Below are 26196 nucleotides of genomic sequence, written 5' to 3'. Positions count from 1 at the left end.
TGCTGGCGCGGCCTCTCGGTGATCCATCCATGATTGCCCACCTGCTGCCGCCGGCCGCTTCGCTCTGCATGCGCCGGAGGCCGGCCGGCGGTCGGCGTCAAGGAAGGTCGCCGGGGCGATCAGAACTCGGTCAGCATGCATGCAGGTGGCAGAGGCTAGCATTGATGTAATTGATGATGTTACTCCCATGGGCGAGAATAATGAATCAAGGCTCGCAATGCAAGATGCCAAGATCACCAGAATTCACCAACAGTGAGCGTATCACCATGTACGTTCGCAGGCATATATAATTAAGACGGGCTAGCGGCGCTGTGATGATTGGCGAAAACGACGTGGGTGAATATGTACCACCACCCAGGGATAGGGATAGGGATAGGGATGGGGCATTCGAAATAAATAAAGAACAAATTTAAGAACAAATCCGATCCCCCGGCCATGCATCTTCCCCATTCTCTGTCTCTAGCTCCCTATCTTATCTGTCGACGCGATTCCTGATTAGCTAGCTATCGACCCCCGCAAGCGCGGCCATCCGTGTGACGATCCAGATGCTCACTGGCTCGCTGCACGCCCACAATAGTGTGTGTCCCCTCCTGCCCTGGAGGCCTGGAAAAAAAAAAGAATGCTTTGCCTGCGTACGTGTGCGGTCTCAGCCTCTCAGGTTGCCGCGGAGAATATGCATGCATGCACTGCACTGCACTGCTCTGCACCTAATTTTCTTCTTCTTTTGATATAGTACTCTATTGCCCCTCGTCAACAGCGCGCCGTTCGGAAAGGATTTGCACATAGGGAGCCCATCAGCCCACGCTGGTCGGCTGGGCTGGAGCAGGTGTTATACCTAAATGGGCCTACTTGACTTCGTGGGAGGGGCCTACCGTCACTTTTATAGGACGGACGGGCCTATGCCGCCGACTTGATGTTGTTGCATCATTCTCGAGGCAGCAGCGGCAGTAGTAGCCTCTGCTTTCCTTTCCTCCCAATATAAAAAAGGAATCCTAAAGAAGTAGTAGCCATTCCAATCCTAATCACCTCCCTTTTCCATCACCGCCGCCGCCGCATACGTGCCCGTCCCAGCTCAACACCACGTCAAACGTCATGGCCATCAGAGCCATGGGCTGGCGCTGGCGGCCATATTCCTCCCTCCCTCCCTCCGGGACAAAACCTAAAGACGACGACGGCGACGGCGACGCAAACCGCTTGCCACAAGCATGGAGAAATGGCGGTCTGTGCGTGCCTGCCTGACCATCACCACCTCTCGCCCTCTCATCTCGTCGCTTTTCCTCGAGCGCGTCGTCCCCACCCCACCCCACTGCCGCTTCCTTTAATTTGCATTACTTTCGCGAGCGTGCAGCTAGAGGTCCGTCCGTGCCGTCGCTGTCTGTGGTGTCTCTCCCGCTTTTACAGCTAAAGCCAGGAGGAGGGAGCTTTTGTTTGTGGTTATGGGAGGATATGTAGGAGGAAGGCGAGAGGAGGAGGAAACTCGGCCAAGGGACGCCCATGCCAGTGCCGGGCTGCTGTGATCCGGCATCTTTCTTGGAAGAAGCGTCACCGTGTTCGTGACAGGAACGGAGAATCTTGAGAGCCAACAGATATGCGTCGATCGAAATGGTTGCTAGATAGAATCCGTGTGGTTGCTGACGCAAGATCTCTGGTCTTGATTGTTTGGGAAGCTGTTTGGCGCTTTAAGGATCGTACATAACTACTCCCTCCGTTCCAAATTTTCAAATTATAAGTCTTTCCAGAAATCTTGGAGGGTCAAACCATCTCAAAGTTTGACCAAAATTATAAAGAGAAACACAAAGATTTATGACATCAAATAGGTATACTATGAAAATATATAGCTAACAAAGAATCTAATGATACTTAATTGATATCATAAATATTATTATTTTGTTATATAAATTTAGTCAACTTGAAAAAAATTGACTCTTCAAAATTCTTGAAATGACTTATAATTTGAAACGGAGGGAGTAGCTAGCAGCTCAAGGACCTTAATCGTCTTGCTTGCAAAGCTATGCTTCAGGATATTTCCCAAGTCCCTTATTCGAAAAAAAAATCTTTCCAACTCATCAAGCGGCTTGTTAAAAATCGACGGTGCTCGAGGGTCAAGAGTCTCCTTTTCCTTTTCTTTGGACTCGGAGCGCCGCAAGGAAATGCATGGTTTGGATGTCACAATCTCTTGACGTCCCTCCCAAGTCCCAAGTCCTCGCAACACGTCTATTTCTACAGTTGTTCGTTGAATTTTCGGGGTCCAACCCAACGTACGCCGATCAATGCTTAATCTCGGCGTGCTCAATCTTCTCTGATCTTGTGGTGATCAGTAACAATCCACTATCTAAGACACATTTCAGATTCAGTACAATCCGCTTCTAATCTTTTCATAGTCTAAAACTAATAGGCATATATAAATGATCCGCATTTCACTTTCCGCAGCTAGTGTCTTTCTTTTTTTATTCACTACCCCGTGCCATGCCGAGATTGAATCTGGGTTCGTCCAAATTATCGGTCGTTTTAGTTTTTCTAGATTAGATATATATTATTATATCTAGGTGCATAATAAAAATTTATATCTTTAGAAAAAATTAAAACAACTAATAATTTGAAATGGATGAAGTAGTGTTTTTCAAATAAAAAAAACTTTCCGCAGCGCAGCTAGTACGTGATAGCCTAACAGAAACTTTGCCAATTGACCAACACAACGCATCGATAACCGAACAGAGTCATATTTTAGGAGCACAGCAGGGCATTGTATTCCTCCGTCCACGTTTCTGCAAAAACAATACCAATTCCAGATCACTCCAGAATTCAGCTTTTGCAAATGGGGCCGATCGAGCATCAATTTGCGCCTAATGATGGCTTATGTAAAGCGAGATTGATTGGGGTTTAAACACCGTACCCCCACGGACAACCAGCAAGCGTTGTCAAAAAAAAAAAGGCTATAGCTCGCTCGTCGCCTCCTGGAATCGATGCTTTCTTCCGCTCCTCCATGCAAACAAAGTAAAGGCGTCGCCACACCCTCGCCGATCGACTTTCTATCGGCTTTCTGACGAGGCAAAACAAAACCACCCTTCAGTTCTTTGGCACGGCTAGGCCGGGCAAATAAAACATTAACAAAACAGCTCGTACAAAAGCTTTAAGCTTCTGCTCAAACAAAGGGAGAGAAAAAAAACTACAAAAGCGGCGGCCATGCAGTGGTTTGGTTATCTGGCGTGACGAAGCTGGCCACTACTTGGCCGCAACGCTAGAACACTTCTGTGGGAGGGCAAGGAATCTCGGCAACAGACTCAGCTCACTCCAAGGGGAGGGAGGGTCATGTCGCTGAATGCTATTTGCTTGCGCTCTTTGTGTTTGTATTTGTAATTGTTAGTAGTGCCGTCTCCTTCAACGAGTCACCTTCGCTTTTGCTTGTTTTGCAGCTTCCCTGCCTCCTTCGCGTGTACCCATCCGTATCCCCGCCACGTGGAACCCATCCGCTTCCTCCAGGAGCTTAGCGATTCGTTTTTTTAGATCTCTAGTCCCACGCCGCGAGATAACGGAAACCGCGGCCGTCATCCCGTTCGGCTGTCCCAGTTCTAATATTTTCTTTTCTCTGCTTGAAGTTGGGATTATCCCCCGTCTCCGTTCTAATCTCGCCGAATCTCCATTATCTGCTTGTGTGCCCTATGGAGTAGCTCAATTTTGCGGCAATAAGCTAAGGCTTGGACCTTGGAGCTGGAGGCACGAAGTCAGATTCGGTTTGTGGTGAGCTTCACATTCGGCAAGAGATTCGATTTGGGCAGCAGCATGCCCAAGCTCAGTGGTGAGAGCTGATTTTGGTGGGTGGCTAGGACCTTTGATTCCGGCGGCGGGATTTCAATTTGAGAGGCCACGATCCTGGTTATGTGGGTTCTTGTTTTGGACGGCGAGAAGTTCGATTGTTGCTGCATCTGCATGAGATCTCAATTTTGGGGGCGGGGAGATCAATTTCAGCATTTGCTTGTCACTTGCGTCGAACTGAGATCACCGTGGTGGGACATCGAGCTGGGAGGTGTCAATTTGGGCAACATGATATTCTATCTCGCAAGGCTCGATGAGTTTGGAGGTTTTGGAGCTTTTTTTCCCTCCGTTAATTTCTCGGCTCCGTTATCTCTCGGATTCGCGGCGTGGGATAGCACCATAAAAAACAGAGGGCCGAGCTCCTGGAGGGGAGCGAACCGATGGATTCCACGTGTGCGGGGATACGGATGGGTACACGCGAAGGAGACAGGGAAGCTGCAGACGTCAAAATTTGACTATACACGCAGTAATAATAGTATGAAAAAGTTAAGGTGCTGAAAGCGTACAAGGGATAGGGACGCATTTTTTGTTTTCGTTTCTCGGTGCTATTGTTTTTTTTAGGAGAAGAGCATGCGCGGACAAGAGCGATGAGATGTGATATGGTTGGCGTTTATATAGGATTGTCAAGCTAAGACCATTGCGTGCCAAGGAAAAATTGCATGCATGTGTACTTGTCTTTGTCTGAACATAACATTTTTTTTTGTTCCCAAGCGTGTCCTCCATTCTTTGTTGACTCTCTGTGAGCACACGTATCTAAAAAGTCTCGCCCTGCAAATACCTTTTGATGACTGCACTTGCACACAAATGTGGATATTACACGAGGATTAGATATGAATCTGTCCATGCATGCATGCTGCGTGTATCGATGTTAACTAGAAAGGCGCGCGGTCTCGCCGCGCAGTACCTTTTATCATAGTACTAGTAGTTAGCATAGACTTTATCGTATGCACATTTTTTTAAAGCAGTCTAGATAAGACAATTTCGAGACTCTGTTATTTTTGCATAGGTGTCATAATTTATATCCCATTGTTATGAATGTATTATTTAAGTAAGATATTATTTTTGGTGTCAAAATGGTATTTTTTGGCTATATTTATTATGGAAAAAGAAGGGGGTAAAACTATTTATTTTGGAGGGAGGAGTATAGGTAGACAGAAGTTTGATGTAATTGCAAAATGAGAAGAACTAATAGCTTTCGATATATGAATTTTGGATATTAGCACGATACTATCCATGTTGAGAATGCTGATGTGCTTAGCACACAAATGCCACTATGCTTAGACTCGATTGCACTACATAGCAAATGAACTCTAGCCAGGAAATTTTATGGGTAAAGATATTTTTTGTATTGCTCGTTCTTTGCTATTCATACCCGGGGGCGCTTGATATATGTGAACCACCTATCATAATACGCAATTAAAAAGGCAAGATGACTGCCTATTGGATCCAGTGGGGCCTATAGGAGAAAAAAAATTGTCTCTTGTGCATCAGTTGTCCCTTTAACTGTGTTTGCATTAGACTGTTGACTGAAATCATCTTTGAATTTAGGTAACTGAAGTATAACAACTCAGTGGCACTCACTCCACTTGTCAGAGAAGAACTGAAATCTGAACTGGAAGCATATTTTCCTTTTCACATACTCAAATTAATTGTAAAACAAGCGCAAACCTAGGTAAATCAACAACTTAGTCATAGATGCACCAATGAAGCTGAATTTTTTTTACCACAGATCAAGCATCACATGAATATACTATCATAAATACACCAATGAATAGCCTATTATAAATGCAGTTACACGAGCGTCACATGAATAGCCTATTGAATATCAACCGAACTACAAATCTAAAAACAAACACAGAGGGTCAAGTGAGGAAAGGGTCAAATCAGCTAGATAATTGAATTACTGAATATGTGTATTAACTCAATAGTTGATACAAATATGCTGAGTGATCTTTATAGTTTACACTACTCGATAAGGATAACCCAATGAAGGTTTGATTGTTGCGGAGAGCTTGGAGAAAATCAGTGCAGCCCTCTAGGTTGAAAGTTTGTTAACAAATTTACTATCAGATATGACAATGAGGTGTCTTGTTTGCGATGCAATGTAGTGAAGCAGTTTAGGAAAAATAGTTCATGGGTTGGCCTGCTCATTTCAGGAACATAAACATTACCTTCAATGTCATAGATCTATGTCACAAATGCTCTGCAATGAGAGCAAAATCCTTTCAATTTCAAAGGTTATCGAAAGGAAATAAAGTAAAACATAAGTCTATTGATAAAATTAGGAGCGTTGTTTTCCTGCGAAACCAGGAAAGATGACCCATTCTATTTGATAATGGTAATCAGCTGCTAACAAAAAATGAAAAGATATATAACTGCAAAAACCCAGCAATAATTCAAAGAGCTATCTCAATTCCACACAAGCAATTCTTTAGAAACTTTGACAGTAGCTACGGTTCACAAAACCAATGCACTATGAGCTTCAGATTTACCTCATCACCATTGATTACCTATGGTTAGAACTCAGAACTAACTACTAAGCTATGGAGGTGCAAGCTCCTATCGAACAAATTGAGCCACAAAATTCACAACCAAGAAGCCACCAGCAGATCCATCAGCACTCACCTTGGTGGGACTACTGACTGTATTGTAGCCTGGCCGTGGATTCTCCTCTTTGCCACCAACCATCTCATCCTGGAGGCAATGGTGCCTGCCCAAAACCACCGTCGCAGCAGCCTGGCTGGTCTCGGCCATCGCCATCCGTTTGAGGCGCTGGCTCTTCCTCAAGGGTACCATCAGTTCAATATGCATATCCCTAAGTGCGGCTTGGTGAAGTGTACCCTTATGTGGTGATCTCATCCTGCGGAACTCGTGCTAGGAGAGGAGTAGACCATGGCACCATTCATGGGAAGCAAGCAGCAGAGGCGCTTCATATCCTAAAAAAAATAACTTAGTCATAGATGCACCAATGAAGATAATTTTTTTTTGACCACAGATCAAGCATCACATGAATAGCCTATCATAAAATTTTCATGGTAATTGAAGCAAGATAACTTCACATATGTGGAGTAAAGATATGAATTTCACACTAAAAAGCATAGCCAAGCATTTACATCAAAAACTTTCTATTAAAACATGTCATAGTACGTGATTATTGCATAGATCTACATATGTGAAGCTCAACAAAACTGGATTTGTTATTTTTGGATTTATCTACGAATTACTACTCATTTATCAATTTTCAGCTGATTTAGAGAATTTAAAAAAAAATCACCACTTAAGACAAAGACTTTGCACCTGGAACCCTAAACATCTAAGGAATTAACCCGCAGCACATTAGCACTATGCAGCACTATTTATCTGACTCTAGATCTTTGCATTGGGAACCCTGAAGAACTTCCCTAATCATTTTTCTTCCTTCCCTCTCTTCTCCCTTACAACCGAGTAGGGGAACGGGCTCGGCAGAGCCAATTTCAGGCAGCTGGCGGCCGCACTGGCAGCGAGGGGCAAAGCTGGGCTTAGGCCGGGATAGCATGCTCCCGTGGAGAGGCGAATCGAGGGCGGAGAGGGCCCGTAGCCCCGCATCCGCGAGCAATGGTGGCCTGGAGCCGTGCCGCTTGGTGGCGAGCAGGCTGTGATGTCGTCAATCCGGCCGGGGAAGGCCACGATGGCGGCGGCTGTCCGGTCGTTGAGCTGCACCGGGCCCGCGCTGTCCCCGGCCACGGCTCAGTGGGAGGCGGGCCCTAGTCCGCTGGCCACACGAGCTTCCTTCCTCAACTGCAGCGGCGCAGCACGGCCGTGACAGTAGCATGGCTGCGCAACGGCGGCGAGGACGGCGAGAGGGAGGCGGGAGGGCCAGGGGGGCGCCCCGCCTGCACTGGGGCAGTGCGCGCTGGGAGGATTAGAGAGGTGCGGGAGTGGCTGCGATCGGGTTGGCGAGGATTCGCGATAGTTCGGATCGAAGACAAAGCGGGTGAGAGATCCGCACCAAACCACATTAGACGGACCAGATTGCATGATCGATCCATCCGACGGTTAACGGGTTAACGGGTGACGTGGCACGATGGTTTGCCCGCTTTTGATGCAAGAATCGTATATGGAGATGTTTCTCAATCAGTCATGGAATGAAGGAGGAGGAAAAAATCTAGCTCTATTACAGTAGGTAGCACAGCGACCAGCAAAAGAAGAGATGCCCAAGTGTAATTCTCCAAACAAAAAGCAGCTTTAGTTGCCATCATCAAGATCTCAGCTCTACTGTACAGCTCATGATGAGCTCTGAATGAAAGGAAGGAAGAAGAAGCAAAGAGAAACAAAGGAAGAAGAGCACTACTAGTACCTAACCATCACCACCTCCATGGCTCCATACGTTTGGTTTCACTTTGACAGCCATCTTTACCTCCTCTCCAAGCCTCAAAGGCTGTGTCCAATTTGTAAAGCCGCCTCCCCTAGTCACGAACCGATTAAAAAAAAATCACCGGGCAACGAAAACCCCACCCACTAGGCTTCTGTATGGAGGCTGTTTCGATTCCTTTCACCTGATAAACTAGTGGGGAGTATATATAAAATCTCCCTCAGCCCTCCCCCACAGTTCACGACTCCACCCACACTTTCCCCTCCTCTCGTCCTCCGGAGAGCACCTTCGCCTCGCTCTCATGGCCTCAGAGCCTATAGAGTGCCAGGTACCTGAATTATTCTCTCTTTCTCTGGGCCTGAATTTTCAGTAAATGTTTTGACTTTTCAGAGCAATTCTTCCGGTCACCGGTCTGATTCTCGTTCAGAGGATCCCTGTTGGAGTCACTGATTTCTTTTTTTTTCTTTGTCGTGATGATGTTCTTTAGGGCTAGTGGTTCATGGTCTGTTCTTTCAATAGATCATCTCAGCTTGATCATGCTCTGTTGGTTCGTGTGTCCTGTTTCAGGTCCTGGTGTTGAGGGTGTCCATCCACTGTGAGGGATGCAAGAAGAAGGTGAAGAAAGTGCTCCAAAACGTTAATGGTAAGTTCTGTCTGCTCTCAGAATTGGAGTGTAGTGCAACAATCTCTTACCATGTAGTTGCACATTTTTAGCCGCCTCCCAGAGAATTCCGCATGTCGCAAAAGCTTTTGGGTCTTGAATTGAATTAGTATTTCACACTGAATAACTGATAGGAGGTAGCTTTGTTTGCAAGCAACCAACCTTGTTTATCTGCATGAACATCCAGAATCCATGACAGTAAAGTGAACACTGGACACAGCAACCAGACTAAAATTGTGTTCTTTTGATCTTGATGAAGGCGTGTACCGATGCGAGATCGATGCCCGGAGCAACAAGGTCATGGTGACGGCCTCGACGAAGCTCGATCCCTACGCCCTCGTTGCCAAGCTGCGCAAGTCCGGCAAGCAGGCCAGCCTGTGGCCGGAGCAGCCGATGCAGCAGCAGCCACCACCTGCTGACAGCCAGAGCCAAGAGCCCAAGAGCCAAGCCGACGAGCAGAGCAAACCCAACGAAGCCGCCGAGAAGCCGGGCGCCGACAAGGCCGACGCCGCCACGGCAGAGCCGAGCAACCACCAACCCCCACCGGAGCCTAAGCAGAGCACCGCCGGCGAGACCCCAAAACAGGAGAGCAAGGAAACCTCCGGTGCCAATGCGAATGCCAGCGGCGAGGACGCGGCGGCAGCAGAGACGCCGCCGCCGCCGCAACCCAAGGAACCAAAGGGGAAGGCGATGCAGCAGCCTCCGGAGCTGGAGAAGCAGCCGGTCGACGCCCGGGTGACGGTGGAGTACGACCGAGGCGTCGGCGGCAGCTACGGGAACCACATGCCGCCGCCGCAGCATTTGGTCATGAGCTACAACCAGGCGCGGCCGAGCATGAGCGCGTCCTACTACGCCCCCGCGCCGGCGCCGGCGCCGGCACCGACGGCGAGGCCGGGGCCGTCGCAGGGCTACATCGACGAGCAGTACACGCCGTCCTACTACGGCCGGCCCTCGCCGTACGAGCCCTACTACTACAACGCTCCTCAGCCGTCGCCGTATCGCTACCAGTACCAGTCCGCTCCGTCGGAGGACTACTACTACAGCGCGCCGCCGCAGAGGAGCGCTTTCTCGCCGCCGCGTGACGGCTACGGCGACATGTTCAACGACGAGAACGCCAATTCTTGCAGCGTCATGTGAAGGGAGAGGAAGGAAGCTAGTAGCTCGCCGTCCCGTGATCGAGCACGGCTATATGTTACTAGAGGTTAGAATGAGTACACGTAACCAGTATGTATTAGCACTGCTCGGGCTTCATGGCGCTACGCTACAATAAGATGAGCTGAGGTTGAATGCTTGGCGCACGAGTGTTCATCCATCAAAGCAATTTTGTAACATTTGACTTGGTTAAACTGGAGGTATCCAATCCAATCTCTTCGAATCCAGTTGAGAACTTTGTACAGAAGAAATATGAGCAAAGACACGAGCTATCATGTATCGTTGTTACCCTGTTAATCTTGCACCTGACATTGTGATGACAATCAATCAGCAGGTTAATTAAGTGAATATATTTCAGTAGTAGTATGATCCTGTCCAGAATCCTGTTGGGAAAGGATAGCTAACTCCAACATAAAGTTTCTTCGAATTCCTCGAAAGAACTTAGTGAACAGTCTTTAACTTTTTCATTGTTCCTTCTCCTTTCTTTTGAAACCTTTTTTTGCGGGTATCCTTTCTTTTGAAACTTGCTACTGCTCCTACTGTTTTTTTTTCAAAGAGTTGAGCCTCTCGTTTTTTTTTAAAAAAAAAGAGTTGAGCCTCGGGCATGATGCATTGACTCTGATCCGACCTGAACAGAGAGACTCATCCAGAATGGAAGACAAGAGCGGCAGACAAACTGTGAATCCGGATAAGCTTGCCCAAGTACAATGCAGAGTGCACACGCAGGCATCATGATGCAGATGGAGTAGGCAAGATTGCAAGAAAGTTCATGACCCTGATGCTGGTGGGTGGGGTCTAGATGGCGGCTGAAACCAAAGCAAAGCGGAGGAAGAAACAGAGAACGGGCATAGGGTAATTAGGGGCAGCATGTACAGGGTAGTATCAGACAGGGCCACAGGGACCTGTGATCTCTGAATATTCTCGACAGCTAATTGCTAGGATTCTAGAGAGCAGCAGTGGCGTTTGGGGTCGACACGCCTCTGCTTTGGGTTCCGGAGGGGCACCAATTATGGATTCCAAAATGCGGTTAGTTTAGTTAACTGATACCGATGGTTGTGCGCTTTTCTTCACGATCCCCATGAAAGCAAAAGGGGCTAGTACGTTAACAAAACTGTTTCTTTAACCCAAAGCAAAGCTGGCATGAAAATTGCCGTCACAGTCTGCCATTTAGGAAGCAGGGACTGCTAGTTTAAGCTTGTAGTTCCTCGGGCGAAAAAATGTTAACATGGTGCCCAAGAGATAGCTGCTCTCGATTGGAGAGGTCAGCTGATCCCTGTCTGAGAAGTACAGGGCCAAATATTATTTTTTCCCTCTCAGGAAAGAAGCACGAGTCAACGGCATAATTTGGGGCGGTTTTTTTATTTTTTTTATTTTTTATTTTCATTTTTTACAAAAATATATTTTCGATTTGAAAATTTACAGGAATATACCCCGGCCGCCCAGCTGCCGGGCGGCCGGGACCTGGCCGCCCGGCAGCGGGGCGACAGGGGCTTTGTGCAAAAACTTTTGCTCAAATAATTGCACGTAGGTCCCTGGGGGCCGGTCGCCCGGCAGCGGGGCGGCCGGCCGGCCCTGGACGCCCGGCTCTCCCACCCTTATATAAGGGTTCAATTATATTGCTCACTGAATATAGTGTACTGAAAATAGAAGGTTAATTAGGAATCATAAATTTTCGGTTTGCAATAAAGTTTTGTAAACAATGCTACGATTACAAAGCAGATGCATAAGGCGTTCGTACTACTAGATACTTGAACAATGAAAAGCATGGCATGTGCAACATGATAACCTCGTGTTGTGAGTAAACCTAACATGTCTTAGGAAATGTAAAATGCCGGGATTACATGGTGGTGCTTTACTGAGTGCACCGGGGATATTTTCCCTTCCTAATAGCTTCAGACCCTGCTTTCTTAGCACGGAGGGCCCTCTCTCGCTTCCTCTCCCTATCAACTTCACGTTCCTCTGTCTTCTGACGTTCCACTTCTGCAATCCTCTTCTGAATCTCTTCCTGGCTTTTCTTGCGCTTCTCCTTCATCTGTTCTTCATGCAACATTCGTTGCCACCTTTATGCAGCCCACCTTGCTTGACGCTCCACGTGGTCCTTATCCTGCTGAGATTGCTCGGTGTCTAACCACGGCATGAAATCACATAGAGGCGGTGGAGTCTTTCCCCCAAATCATGTTAGAAGTCATTACTAGATCTGAAAGTGACAAACTCTGATAGTGTTTTGTAGTACCTTTGCTCGGTCTTTGCCGTAATGTTTGGACGGGTCGTACTCGTAATTCTCGCACATGAAGAATCTCTTGCCAAAGTCGTCCCTCAAAACCCTTGATTTCATTAGTTTGCACAAGGATCCGCAAAAACACATAGGCACCTGGACTCCTTGGGGAACTGTTTCCGTCACCTTATTCCATGAAATGTAGGTGGATCCTGAGGATGACATGGTGTTGAGCCCTGGCAATCACAAGTGAGCAATCAGATTGCTAATATACTATATCAACGCTAATCATTATCAGTAATTACACCTAAATGTACCACTAATCACTCCTAATAATAATTAAACTGATTGCTAAACTATTTTCTAACATTTTCTAAAAAAATTTCTAACATTTTCTAAAATTTTCTATAATTTTCTAAAAAAATTTAATATTATCTTCCAATTTTTAAGACTTTCTAACACTTCTCTAACAATTTTCTAGTACTTTCTAATACTTAATCTAACACTAAATGTACTGTATCAACGCTAATCATTACAAGTAACTGTACCTAAATGTACTACTAATCACTCCTAACAATAATTAAATAGATTGCTAATCTACTGTTTCAACAAAAATAATTACAACATAATCTATTTGTAAAGCGTAGAAGAATTTTGATTACCTGCGGTCGCCGGCTCGAAAATCCGGCAAAGCTTCGCCTCGCTCCCTCCCTCCCTCTTTTTTTTTGGTTTCTGGAACTTTAGTGATGTAAATGAGGGGCGGGGGACCAGCCAACCCTTATATAAGGGTGGGAGAGCCGGTCGCCCAGCAGGCGGGCGGCCAGGGCCGGCCGCCCAGCTGCCGGGCGGCCAGCCCCCAGGGACCTGCGCGTAATTATTTGAGCAAAAGTTTTTGCACAAAAGCCCCTGCCGCCCCGCTGCCGGGCGGCGAGGTCCCGGCCGCCCGGCAGCTGGCGGCCGGGGTATATTCATGTAAATTTCTAAATCGAAAATATATTTTTGTAAAAAACAAAAATAAAAAATAAAAAAATAAAAAACCGCTAATTTGGGAACATATCATGTGGGCCGCGCGCCTCGTGGCACAGAGGTAAGGAGCCGGCCCAAAATGGTGCAGTTTTTGTTCGAATGCTGGGCTGTAAAAAACAAGTTGGTCGACACTCTGTGCTTTTTCTATACAAACTGTTGTTTGAGCCTCTGATGGGTTTAACACTATGGGCTTCTTATATACAGTCACGGGCTCACGGCCCAAAACTGATGCATTATGCATGTCTTAGAATATCAAAACAAGGGATCTTTGACTTTTTCTTATCTGCATCGATGAACATGAGCTGTTGCTACCTGCCAGTGCAATGCAAGATTTTAAGCTGAGATGGGCAACGGCCAGCCGGGCATGCCCCATTTGAATAACCGAATCTAGCCAGGCAGCTGCATATGCAGATGTCAGGGGGAGCAAAGGAAAGCCGAGTCTGAAACGCCGCTGCGTCCAGCAGCTCGCAGATCTGATGAGCTGACGACGAGACACGCAGAAACTAGGGCTGGACCGGAGCATACATCCAAGCAAGAACGGGGGCGCCGGCACGTGCTCCCGGCCCCCGACGTGCCAGAAGCAGGCGGCGTCATGTGCCCGCGGGCATGGCGCCCGTATAATATTAATGCCCGCGCGGCGGGCGTGCCATGTCGCCATGGATCGGGATCGTCCTCGTCCATGATCGCTCGCCGGCCGCTAGCTGCACATTCATTAGCCGTTTGGCGAGGTCCCGCTGCGAAAAAAACAATACCCCCCACCGCGCCGCGAGAGCGCGTACGAGCAATGCCGCTGCCGCGCCGCGCCGCGCTCGCCGTCGCCGCGGTGCTTCTGCTGGCCGTGTCCGTGGTCGCGCCGCGAGCAGCCGGACAGACGGCGGCGGATCCGGAAGGCTGGGCGGCGGCCGCCGACAGGGCGTGCGCTGCGGGCACGGTGGTGGAGTGCGCGGGCGGCGGCGGCGCGGCCAGGAGGGAGCTCTGGGGCAGCCGGTACATCAGCTACGAGGCGATGAGCCGGGGGCAGGTGCCGTGCTCGTACCGTGGCGCGTCCTATTACAACTGCCGGCCGGGCGGGCCGGCCAACCCCTACTCCCGCGGCTGCTCCCAGATCACCCGCTGCAGAGGCTAGCCAGCGATCCGGCGGCCGGGCCATGGCGGGCGGCATGGTCTCGTCGTCTCCGTTCTTGCAGCAGCAGCAGCTTGTCTGTAAGGCGAAACCCCTTTGCTCTTCTCTTCTCCGTTTCTTGTTCTATAGCTGGGTTTTGGGGGATGGATCGATGATTTGGCAGGGAGCAAGCTTCTTGTTGCCCCATATTTTGTAATTGGCATTATTAATAGGCGACATGTACGCATCAAGAGGTCCTAATGATTCGTTCTGTTCGTGCATACAATGCTTACTTGTAATCTTTCATCTTAATTGGGGTGGCGAACCTGATCCCTCCTGGCTGCTTGCAAACGGCGACTAGTAACAGCAATTCAGGGATACGTACTAGCACAAGATGTGGAAGAAAAAGGGACATCAAGCCTCGTCTCTGCTTAGCTCGTCGATCAGATGGAATCTGATCAACACACAAGTGGTTGTGGTCCTGGTCTTGTCCTGTTAGTGTTACATACAGGCGCGATTCCTTTCACGTGGAATCTGATCAGTTCGTGCACCGACACTCTTTGCGTGGGCGCACTTTTCGCAGCCCAGACATCAGAGAATGGGGAACAGATTGAGAAATAGTAGCCGCTACAGCAGTAGTGTGCTTTGGAGGGTAAATTTGGGGTCTGGGCTGGAGCCCAGTGCTTGTTGTGACCCCTGGAAAAGAACAGTGCTTGCTGTGACCCCTGGAGCGTTCCGCGTTCGTCTTGGCCGAAAGCTTTGCTCGATCGAGCTGCTGGCTGCAGGTCCATGCAGCAGCAGGATAGGGATTGCAGAAGCACCCGTGGTGTGGGCCAGTGGGCTTAAACCCACAATCTGAAAGAAACCCACCAACACCTCTGCGGCAAAAGGGCCCAAGTCCATTATCATCACGTTGTTGTAACCCCGCGCGCTTTTGGGTTGTCCAAATGGTTGGGCTATGACAGAATGTCCTACTGGGCCATGTCTTTCAACGCTAACGCAAAAGATGTGGGCCGGAATGACAGCGCTACTGGGCTCGGCCTCGCAAACGTTTGTGTTGGGCTGTTGGCTGCAGATGCGCGTGAATGGAAGGGAATATGGAACTGAAAGCTTGGAACAGGTAGCTATGGCGAGATACCACTTGGTTAAGTACCAAGGATTCCGCTAAACGCGGGGCAGCTAAGCACGATTGCAGCTACCAAGTCAACTATAATAAGCCTATAAGCTTCTTCCCAAGAGGCCCGGCCAAATAAGTCAACACGATGCCGCGAGGTGGATGGAACTTCAAAGGATTCTGGCTAACAATGTAGTAATTTTTTTATCTGGCATATCATGTTACCACCGACACATTTGCATGAATCTCGTGCAGCGTTATTATTGCTTGTGTATAGACAAAAAAGTGCACTGATCTTGTCATGTCACGAATACATCTTAGTTCTTAGATGCTTTTTTTTTTGTTTCCTATGAATCTTAACTCACCATGATCCTCAGCCAACTTTAAGTGGGGAGTGTCATCGTACATTTATTAAGACCGTGAACTAGGTAACCGACTTGGAGGAGACATGACGCTCCCTCTTCTATCTTTCCTGTCATGTCAGCAAATTTAATACTCATGACACTCATGTAACACGACTATTGAGGTTGACCTCATCTCATAAGCTCCCTCGAGATGTATGATTTCAATCCGGACCAAAAAAAATCTTACTCCTACATGTCAATTTGGATTGAGCAGATACGCTCAACTTTCCAAAAGTAATTAAGTTAAATATAAGTTCTAAAAAAAGTAAGATATGAAAATTCTTTTAAAAACTTCAGATTTAATATAAAACATATGGAGTTCTTAAAAATCTGGTAGAACCATACAATTCGATCCTATCAGGCAAGAACGTCTTTTACTTATCAGGATCCCAATTCTAACACCTAAATTTGAATCATATATATATATATATATATATATATATATATATATATATATATATATATATATATATATATATATATATACACCCAGTTTTTGTTTATGCTTGACACTTGTATGGTAGCTACTAGCTAGTCCATACCCTCATCAGATCTAGAGCTACTTTGCTTATAAAAAGGGTTTAAGTGTTTGCGAATTTCCACATGCCCCTCTCAAACTCCAAATATTTTAAACCAACTCGTCCTCGGATCTTTCAGCTCCTACGCTTCCACCGGCACCCCGGCCGGGACACAAGCAGGACTGCACGGGAGCATTCTACATTTCTACTGCAGCAGCGAGAGTGCAACACCCGGCAGACGGCAGCCGGTCGGGAGCGCACGATGCCGCTACGGAGCGGCGCGGCGCTCGCGGTCGTTGTCGCTGTCGTGCTCCTCATCGTGGCGGCCACCCCGCAGCGGAGCGCCGCCGCCGCCCACGGCGGCGGCATGGCCTCCGGTACGGGCACAGTGGGTGAGTGCGTGGACGACGGTGCGGTGGCGAGGAGGGAGCTGGGCGGGAACGGCTACATCGGCTACGCCGCGATGAGCGCCGGCAACGTGCCGTGCTCGTACCGCGGCGCGTCCTACTACAACTGCCGGCCGAGCGGCGCCGCCAACCCCTACTCCCGCGGCTGCTCCGCCATCACCCAGTGCAGGGGCTAGCGATCGGCCCGGGTCGACCTGGGTCCATGGCGCCACGGTCTGATGAATGCAAGCTCCATGTACTTCGTTCAGTTCTTGCACCTTGTACTTTTGTTTTCGCTTTCGATTTTTGGTGTTCGTTGGTGCTCTTGTGTTCCATAGTTGACACGGAACAAGATTATTGCTACATAGTTATTTACTTTGTAATTGGCATTAGATGGATACTTGATTCTTCGTGCACGGCTCATGAGTCACGACTCCCACCTTGGTCTTTCTTGTTTTGAGCGATACATTCCTCTCACTACGAGCTACTGGTTCTTCGTTTGAATTTTTTGATAGCCAACAGCGGCTCTTCGCCATTTAGATTGCAAACGTCTAGGAATTCATCAGGAAGTTTTTTCTAAACGAAAAGGCAGGTTTGACTTTTGAGTACGGTTTTGAAATACTGAAAAGACATTCGTCATTTTTAGGTGCATAAGAAGTGGCAATTTTACAGGAATTCCATGATTACTTGGTGGTGCATAGCATCTCATGGTGCATGAGATATTTTAGAAAGCTCTCAATATAAAATATATATGAGTATTTTTAAAATCAACTACGATAGGTCCCTAAATTAATTTTGTTCAATTTACTCCCATGATTATGCCAATCAATCTAATTTGCCACTTTACCAATGCCTTCTTTCCCCACGTGGTAGCAGGCATCACATCTACTCAAAAAATATAATATGAATTTTTCTTTACTTTTTTATAGGATTATGCCCGCAACAGACATTTGCAGTAGCTCTGATAAACAGACATGTGCAGTAACGACGAAGGAACAAAAAGGTTTCACCTCAATACCAGATGTTATATGGAAGATTTTGCGAAGAGGACGTCCCTCGTTCAATTGTTCTAGGTTTTCTTTTTGCCCGTGAACTCGTGCTACTGACTAAACTTCATAAAATTACTGCAATGGTCAAGATAACATCCATATAATGGACTGTGTCATGACAATGATTTTTCATTTGAAAAACTCAACAGCTGCTACAAGTCCACATGGACCCAATTTGAGTCCAGACCTTAAAGGTTCACCTATACATCAAACACGAGCGACTATACAACCCTTATTACACACTTCGAGGGCATGAGCACAGAGCACATGATTAAGCAGTTCGGCATTTGAACGAGATATAGATGAGGAGAGTTATTTTGTAGGTGTCAACTACATACACTGCTGTGATATCACCAACCTTGCAAGTTGTTTTAAACGAGCTGGACTACTGCAGCGATTCGCAGGGCGCCACCCTGGAGAAGATCCGCAAGCTCATCAAACAGTATAGCAGTGCGCCAGCCCCAGCCCTTTGGGGCTTTTGGTAGCAGCGTCCCAGCCTGTTTAAGGCTTCCGAATATCATAACCTCTCTCTTTGATGGACAGATGAGCTACGAGCAACAAACAAATTGGCAAATTAGGCCATATCCACAGTACCTCGGCAGCAAATGATGAATAGATGAAAAGAGGATAGTACCTGATACCGAGCAGTAACTTTTTCCCGAGGGTCAACGTACATGTGAGCCTAAGGAATACAGTTGATCAGTTAAGTGAACCATAATATCCACTGACAAGTGAATTCAGTAAATTACTCACCTTCCTCAAGGGGTCTAAAAACTCAGCCTTGCGTCGGTGGAGAAAAAGTCCTGCATTGCCAGTTAAAGTGGTGCAAGACATTACTATATTTGGACAGTCATCAGAGGCAAGAGCTAAGAATGTGAGAAGATGGCAATATAAAGAATACCAAGGGTGCGTCGCCCATGAGGATCCTCATCATTGAATGCCTGAACACTCACCTGCAAATGAGTATACCACTTAGCTGGGCCATTATAGAAGGATGGATAAATTTAAGACAACAATGCTAACCTTCCACAAAGAGCCTGCATAAAATACTTCAGACGAATGTTTCACCTGACCATCAGCAAGCCTGTGCACATCCTCAAACTCAACCCTGTGAGCAGCAATAAGCTGGTCAAGTCATGCCAGAAAGGAATCAATGTGCACATCCAATTCTAGGTCATTACCGCCTACGATGATAAAGTATAAATACCAGAACATTGGCGGGCTAGCCTTATTGTTTTTTATGCAATATTTTATTTTTATTTTTCTTATTCTTGCCATGGCATATTTATCAACAAGGCAACAACCCAACTGGTACTCAAGAAATAAACTTTCAAACAGTTTGGGAGATATTACTTGACATTCAGGAAACGGAAAGTTTTTCCTGGAGTAGTCTACACAAAACTAAGTAATCTTACCCAAAGCGGAAAGGAGGAAAATGGCTAAGTGGTGTTTTCATGTCTAATGATATAGTTGAGTCCTCTGCAATTTCCCAATCAGACCCAAGTTCATGCTCCTTTGACTCCTGCATCTGGACCGAAGAACCACCTGGAGTGGAAACAGATGCAACACTGCGATGTCTCGTCTGCATGCCAGTCTCAAACATACTTTCAGCCTGCTGATGGGCAGCATTGTTTTCTTGGCTAAGATTAACCAATGCAGTCAGGCCATCTGCTGAAATATCTCCATTGCGGTCAATTCTAGGTTCTGATTCATCATTGGCAAATTGCTGACCATTTCTTGAACCAAGCCCATAAGGGACACGGGAGAAGACATAACGTGTAGGAGCCCAAGCTGCACCAGGCACATTTGAGTTCCCTCTTCCAATACCAGCAAGTCCATCGACTGCTCCTCTTACATTAATACGGACAGGCCCAAGCACACCATTCCCATCACCCTGGGCATCTGCAAGATAGATATTACCTACTGTGCCAGAAGCACTGCTCCGGTCATGCTCCTGCCTGTAGTGTGTATGCGAGCTCACATATGCTTGCTTGCAGGCACAAGAATTACTAGTTAGGCAACAATTTCTGCAAGTATCGGCAACTATCGCTTGCACTCTGTGACACAGAAGCATCTGCAGTAATAAAGCATCAAAGTTTTTAAAAGGTCATAAAAGAACAATGTACTACAAGGCAGAGATTAGAGTACATACCTGTAGCCAAAGACCATCATTGACAGCTTTGCAAGGGAATCCAAATTCTTCAAGTTGCTTTCGAACGCTTAACAGCGCATCAAATGACATGTTGCAGTAGAGAAGAGAACCCCTTTCAAAGATATTCATAAAAGCATTATATTCATCAGTAGATAGACAAGAGGCCCCCCTAATGCATCTAACTTGCCGCCGCCCAACAACCCTACCACCCCAAAGTGGTGCATTAGGCCTACCCCACTCAGTAGGAACAACCCCATTACTGGAAGTTCTTGAGAAATAATTCTTAGTTTGCTCACTAGAAAGCCAGATGTTTTCATTAAACTGATATGAAGTGCTTTCTCCAGATGGTCCTCCAGTAGAACAATCATTCTCCATCCTCTTGGAAGCTTGACCATTCTAAATTTCAGAACAACAGCAGAGTCTTAGTGCAGTTTTCATGCTTGATGTTAAATATAGCATATTGAACAAAAGGCAGAAATTTTGAGCATCATTATGATATGATATTCCAGGGGATTACCATATCTGAAATAGCAATAATGTTATGGGCAATTTCAGTCCCCAAGTTATCATGCAACTTCAAGTTCTGCAATTCAGACTCAATTAGCTGTTCCTCGCCAGGTTCATTCATTGGAGACTTCCCCTTCCTCATGGATCGATCAGCATTCGGTGAGCTTGCTTCATTTCCACTAACTTGTAACTCGCACACAGTAACCTTTGCAAGTAGAGTAAACAATGCTAGCTCAAACCTTCAAGTACCAAGATAAGTTGTCATCACAAAAGGGGGCTTGTAATATCATTGAGCAGACAGATAAACGCAAAACATACCGTTTCTCTTCATTAGGGACCCACAATTCGTCAGACGTAAGGAGAGCATGCAAAGTTTGTGAAGAAAGCTTTGGTAGCACCTTTCAAGACCAAAATAAAATAATATTGTAACAAAAAGCCCCAGCATGTTGGCAATTAATATAGAACGTAAATTGAATAACAAATCCCAGCCAAGACTACCCAAAAATGCAAGCACTCATGTTGATGAAAGAAAAAAAAACTAAACTCAGATAGCGCAAAATAGAATAGTTTTCTCAGCATTTTTTGTACACCAAATGTCCTATACAATCCCCATTCACTACAGAATAGAATACATGCTACTTGATATAAATACCAAAACAAGTACTCAGATAATTCATGTAATGCAAAGCAAGACATTGCTGGACTTTAAGGCATGGATATGGTCTTTAAATACCAAAACAAAAAAAAAGATCTAGAAGAAGTCAATAACAATATCTTGAAAAGTTTCCATAGCATTTCAACAGCAAAGGTCCTACAAATGATAAGTACCTCTCGTAGTTCCAGTGTGGCACTTTGACAAAGATAACCCCAGCAGGCATTTCTGACACGTTCTCCATGACTACCATAATCTTGACTTTCAGCAAACAACTATTGTCAATAACAAAAAGTTAAGACCAGGGCGGATGATCAAGGAGAATAAGGCAAATATTTTAATTTAAAATAAACTTGATCTCATCAATTTATCAATGCATACAGATCCAAGGAAAAGCTATAACAGTAATGACCTTACCTGATATTGTAAAAAGTTTGATGTCCAAAGCTCAGAAATAATAAAATCTGTACATATTGTACATAAGTCCTGCAATTGACAATATCATGAGTCAAAATAACATAGCAGAATAAGGCACAGAGGAAAATTACCAAATAAATAACTGAAAGTCGACCTGAAGATCCAGAAATGATGCAGCTGCGAGCACCCGAAATGCATTGTTATCATTAAGCTTGGGAGGTTGCCCATAAAGATATGCCAGAGCGATTGCAATTGCCTCTGAATCAACATTTGCATCATCAATGTGCAAGACCACGGTAGGTGCTCCAGCCTCTCTCCAAGGACCATGTAGCATATTCCTTTTGGTCGTTTTTATAAAGAAGTTGTTAGTATTTTACTCATTTTTAATGACAATAACATTATATGTGCTAGTCGGAAATAATATAAGAAAAAGGCAAAATGGATAAAGTGTAGGAATGGATCGAGCAAGATTCCTTTTGAACTTATATAATCATATAGAGATAAATGTAGCACCAAGCCGAAGCGCAGAGACCATGACAATATGGCTAACATCTAGTTTAATTGTATCATATAGGAGAAGGACTAGATCTCTAAATTTTCTCCTAAAAGTGATCAGGGAAATATGTGTGCACAAATCTGATAGGATCCCTAAAGGGAGGAAACTATGATTTCTTTTCTCATGTACCACAGCCCACAGTACAGTACTTGTTGATGCCTATGCTCCCATTTGAAATCTCATGGAAACACTAGCTAGGAATCATTCTGTCAGATCAGTGTATAACTTCAATAATGATTGACACCTTAAATGGGAATATGGAATTTAGAAGTCATAGAAGGAGAAAACTAGGTTCAATTGAACCGAGGCTCAACAACAAGACATGCCAGCCCTATCACACAGAAGAGTACAAAGGAAGGTCTTACAGATTTTAAGGGTGTAATGGACATGATATTTGCATAATGGATAAGGTCAGATTCTAATGTTAAACATTTCAAGAGGGATCAAAGCACATGAAAATTTTACAGGAAAAGGGATCCAGACGTCCCAACCACGCAACCAAACAGACAAAAATGTCACTTAGAAATGCAATTAAGTACTCTAGGCAGTTGCAGACGATCAGATCGCAACAGAAACTTCAATTCCCAAGGAATCGAAGGCGGCAGGAGCGTCAGGGCTCTGCATTCGAGAGCTCACCTGAAGTAGGCGCTCCGGGAGAGGATGAGGCGGTGGAGCCGGTAGGTGGCGCCCATGGCCTCCACGACGACATCGGAGAAGGCCCCGGAGCCGAAGCCCTCCGCCTGGACGTGGTCGCAGAGCGCCGCGAGGTTGCAGTCCACCGGTCGGAGCTCGGCCGCCGCGACCGCCACCTCGTACGGCCGCGGCCCCGGCGGGGCGGCGGGCAGGGGAGCGGCCGGTGCGGCCCCCTCCTCCGCCGGCGGCGCCTGCGGCTGCGGCGGGGCGGCCATCGGGCCTGGGGCTAGGGTTTTGCGCAGGCGTGTGACACGCCGCGTGTCGGTGGGATGTGGGAGTGGGAGCAGGGGTGGGGTGGGGAGAGGCGAACGAGTCGGGAGGTTGAAGAAAGGCGAGGGAGAAAAAAGGCGATCGCTCGGGGTTCGAGGAATGCGCTACGGTTATTACAAACAGTCGCGAGATTTTCTTCTCTTCCATTGTCTTTTTTTTTCTTGCCCCACAAAAAATAATTTTTTAATCTTAAAAAAAACAAGAGAGAATTTTTTAGTGTGGTTAAACAAAACTGGAACGATAAAAATAGGAAACATTTTATTTCTCGAGGGTGTGTGTGTCATGGAGATGAACACACAAATTTTTATTTGTTGATAATGTTCCCTAGAATAAACTAGAGTCAATCACTACTAATATTCTCTAGAATATATAATTGTTACATGGTAATGCTCAACAATCCTATCCGATAATAACATATTGCATATCTGAATATATGCATGACATTTGGCAATTATATGCGTAAACAGTAAGAAGTAGAATAAACTTCTAACCACATCTATCGCTACACAATTTAAGTTCACGGTGGGAGAAGCTAGGATTCGTAGCGATAGGTGTTCACGAGGTGGCAGACGATACGTGCTCTCGTCCCTGGTCCTGCCGGACGCCGGCGAGGCGGGCTTCCAGGGCGTGCTCAGCCTCATCCTCTAGACGCTCACCGTGGTGAGCCTCGTAAAGTACGTCGTCCTCCGCGCCGACGACCACGGCGTGGGCGGCATACTCGCTCCTGCGCCAGCACGTGAGCTTCAAGAGCGACAGCGACACGCCGGTGCCCGTCTCCTGCTACTGGATCGTCTCCTCCGTTCGTCTGAAGTGCTGTGCATTCAAGCAGCAGATCAGTTCTCATTCGATTTCTCTGTATGTTTTTTTTTCAGTTCTTTCTGCCGTGCAAGGAATCCAATCGAGAGGTCTTCCAACATCAAACAAGGTAATAAATATTACTATAACTAGTCCAGAAGAGATTAATGGATCGTTTTCTCTGTTGTGCTATTGACATCTGATTCTGATAGAAAAGCTGTCAATAACTGTCAAATCGACTGACAATCTATTTTGCTATACCTGTTGCAGAGCATGTTGTCATCTTGACCGTGGTGATCCTGCAATCCTGCTCCTGCAATCATGCACGAACAAAGTTGGCGCCTCCTATTTGGCTCGGTATGAAATCTCAACATTTTAGAATTGGGAATATATATTAAACATATTCCAGCTTCTGTATCGATTGATACATATAGCTGTTTAAAACCACAATCCACACAGCAATAAGCGTCCGAGCAAAACAAAATAGAGTAGCAGAAATAAAAGAGACTAAAAAGTGCTTAGACATAAGCAATCCGATTAATGAAAGACCATCCATTCGAACGAAGATTTCCATGTAAGAACACTCAAGTGCGCGACACCCCTCTAACACCGGCGGCATTTCCTCTTCTTTTTGCAGCAGCGCCCAAAACTGGATCCAATAAGTTTCTCTGAACAGCACCTACAGAGACGAAGAAACTCGCGCACAGTTAAAAGTAATGTCATTTCGAGTCAGCCAGATGGCCCATAAAATTTCACATGCTCCCACTAAGGCCTGATATTTACATTGTTTTCTCAGCCCGTTTAACCAGTAAGTGAACATATGATTCACATTTAACGGCATATGTATATTAAAAACAACACTTACCGGTCTCCATAAGAATTTAGCATTGTGGCAATCGAAAAAAGATGTTGTATTGTTTCATTAAGATTACAGTAACAATATTTTAAACTCCCTTTCCATCGCCGTCTAGCTAAATTATCCTTAGTGAGAGTAACCCCTTTAATCAAGTACCACATAAAAATCTTAATCTTAAGAGGCAATTTAAGTTTCCAAATAATATGATTATGAGGTATTATATTAGTGGTTGTTATTGCCCTATACATAGATCGCACTGAAAAAAACCCATTCTGATGCAGAGACCACACAAAAGTGTCACTTTGATCTTGTAGCTGAATATCCATTACTCTAGCCACCAGTTGGTGCCACAAGAGTAAGTTGTTAGCCACTAGAGATCTACGAAAAGAGACATTTAGTGGAGTCGAGCTTAGAACATGGCTGACTAACGCAGATTTTTTCCTGGCAATGTTATACAGGGTCGGGTATTGATTTTTAAGAGGTTCATTATCAAGCCAGGAGTCTTCCCAGAATCTGATCTGAGACCCATTTCCCAGCTTAAATTTGCTCCATCTCAGGAACTCAGATTTGACACTCATGAGACCCGACCAAAAATGTGAATCTCCAGGCAAGTGTTCAACCTGAGTAAGAGATCTGAACCGAAGGCATTTCCTCCTAAGCAGAGTTTGCCACACTCCTTGTTCATTTATTAGCTTAAAAAGCCATTTGCTTAGCAAACATTTATTTTGTGCATCTAGATTTAAGATTCCCAAACCCCCTTGGTCTTTTGAGCAGCAAAGGATACTCCATCGTGTCAGCCTATATTTTTTTATGTTCATTACTTTGCTAAAAAACCTAGATCTATAGAAATCTAGCTTTTTTAGAACCTCACGAGGAACTTCAAAGAACAAAAACATAAACAACGGTAAGCTGCTAAGCCCAGAGTTAATACTCCCCTTTCCATCTGCTTAACTTTTTTTGGAATCTTTCATCAACTCCCTTCCAATCTTAATTTTGAAGTCTTCTGTAATGCATGGGTATTCCTAGGTATCGAAACGGAAACATACCTTGGCTGCAGCCAAAGATTTGTTCATATTCCATTTGGACAGCCTGGGTCTCCCCAAAGCAGAATAATTTGTTTTTATGAAAATTAATCTTGAGGCCAGACAGTTGTTCAAAAGCACATAGTAAAAGCTTGAGGTTTTTTGCCTGTTCAAGATTATATTCCATAAAGAGAATTGTGTCATCAGCATATTGCAAAATAGAAAGACCATCATCAATTAAATGCGGGACTACTCCCTTGAACTGCTGGTTTTCTTTGGCTCTCTCAATTAATATTGCCAGCATGTCAACAACAATATTAAAGAGTATGGGAGAAAGAGGATCTCCTTGCCTAACTCATTTTCTCGTTTGGAAGTAGTGCCCAACATCATCATTTACTTTTATGGCTAACGAACCTTTGGTTATCACTTGATTAATCCAAGCACACCATTTCGTTGAAAAGCCTTTCATTCGCAACACTTGTTGA

General features: G+C 45.8%; 4 protein-coding genes across 4 annotated transcripts; 3 read left to right on the top strand and 1 right to left on the bottom strand.

Annotated features, from left to right (window-relative positions):
- The first annotated feature begins 8033 nt into the window (after nt 1-8033).
- LOC120675597 (heavy metal-associated isoprenylated plant protein 35-like) lies at nt 8034-10274 on the top strand. The gene is made up of 3 exons (XM_039956798.1): nt 8034-8492; nt 8732-8807; nt 9085-10274. Exons 1-3 carry the CDS (start codon nt 8466-8468, stop codon nt 9960-9962), a joined length of 981 nt encoding a protein of 326 aa, XP_039812732.1. The 5' UTR covers nt 8034-8465; the 3' UTR covers nt 9963-10274.
- Nucleotides 10275-13721: 3447 nt separating this feature from the next.
- On the top strand, nt 13722-14601 carry LOC120675494 (protein RALF-like 22). Its single transcript, XM_039956698.1, has one exon. It carries the CDS (start codon nt 13811-13813, stop codon nt 14342-14344), a length of 534 nt encoding a protein of 177 aa, XP_039812632.1. The 5' UTR covers nt 13722-13810; the 3' UTR covers nt 14345-14601.
- Nucleotides 14602-16533: 1932 nt separating this feature from the next.
- LOC120672422 (rapid alkalinization factor-like) lies at nt 16534-17134 on the top strand. Its single transcript, XM_039952810.1, has one exon. The coding sequence runs from the start codon at nt 16619-16621 to the stop codon at nt 16937-16939; it is 321 nt and encodes a 106-aa protein (XP_039808744.1). The 5' UTR covers nt 16534-16618; the 3' UTR covers nt 16940-17134.
- Nucleotides 17135-17890: 756 nt separating this feature from the next.
- Nucleotides 17891-23086, bottom strand: LOC120673243. Its single transcript, XM_039954001.1, has 13 exons — nt 22712-23086; nt 21674-21857; nt 21520-21588; nt 21279-21377; nt 20769-20848; nt 20461-20689; nt 19944-20339; nt 19207-19865; nt 18815-18899; nt 18693-18744; nt 18545-18594; nt 18426-18473; nt 17891-18339 (listed from the first exon to the last, which is right to left on the bottom strand). The coding sequence occupies exons 1-13, from the start codon at nt 22981-22983 to the stop codon at nt 18163-18165; spliced, it is 2400 nt and encodes a 799-aa protein (XP_039809935.1). The 5' UTR covers nt 22984-23086; the 3' UTR covers nt 17891-18162.
- Between the last annotated feature and the right edge of the window lie 3110 nt (nt 23087-26196).

The sequence above is a fragment of the Panicum virgatum genome, chromosome 5N, assembly GCF_016808335.1.
Source record: "Panicum virgatum strain AP13 chromosome 5N, P.virgatum_v5, whole genome shotgun sequence".
Lineage (NCBI taxonomy): Eukaryota > Viridiplantae > Streptophyta > Magnoliopsida > Poales > Poaceae > Panicum > Panicum virgatum.
The sequence above is the reverse complement of the archived record's forward strand: the minus strand, read 5'-3'. Positions and strand labels throughout refer to the sequence as shown.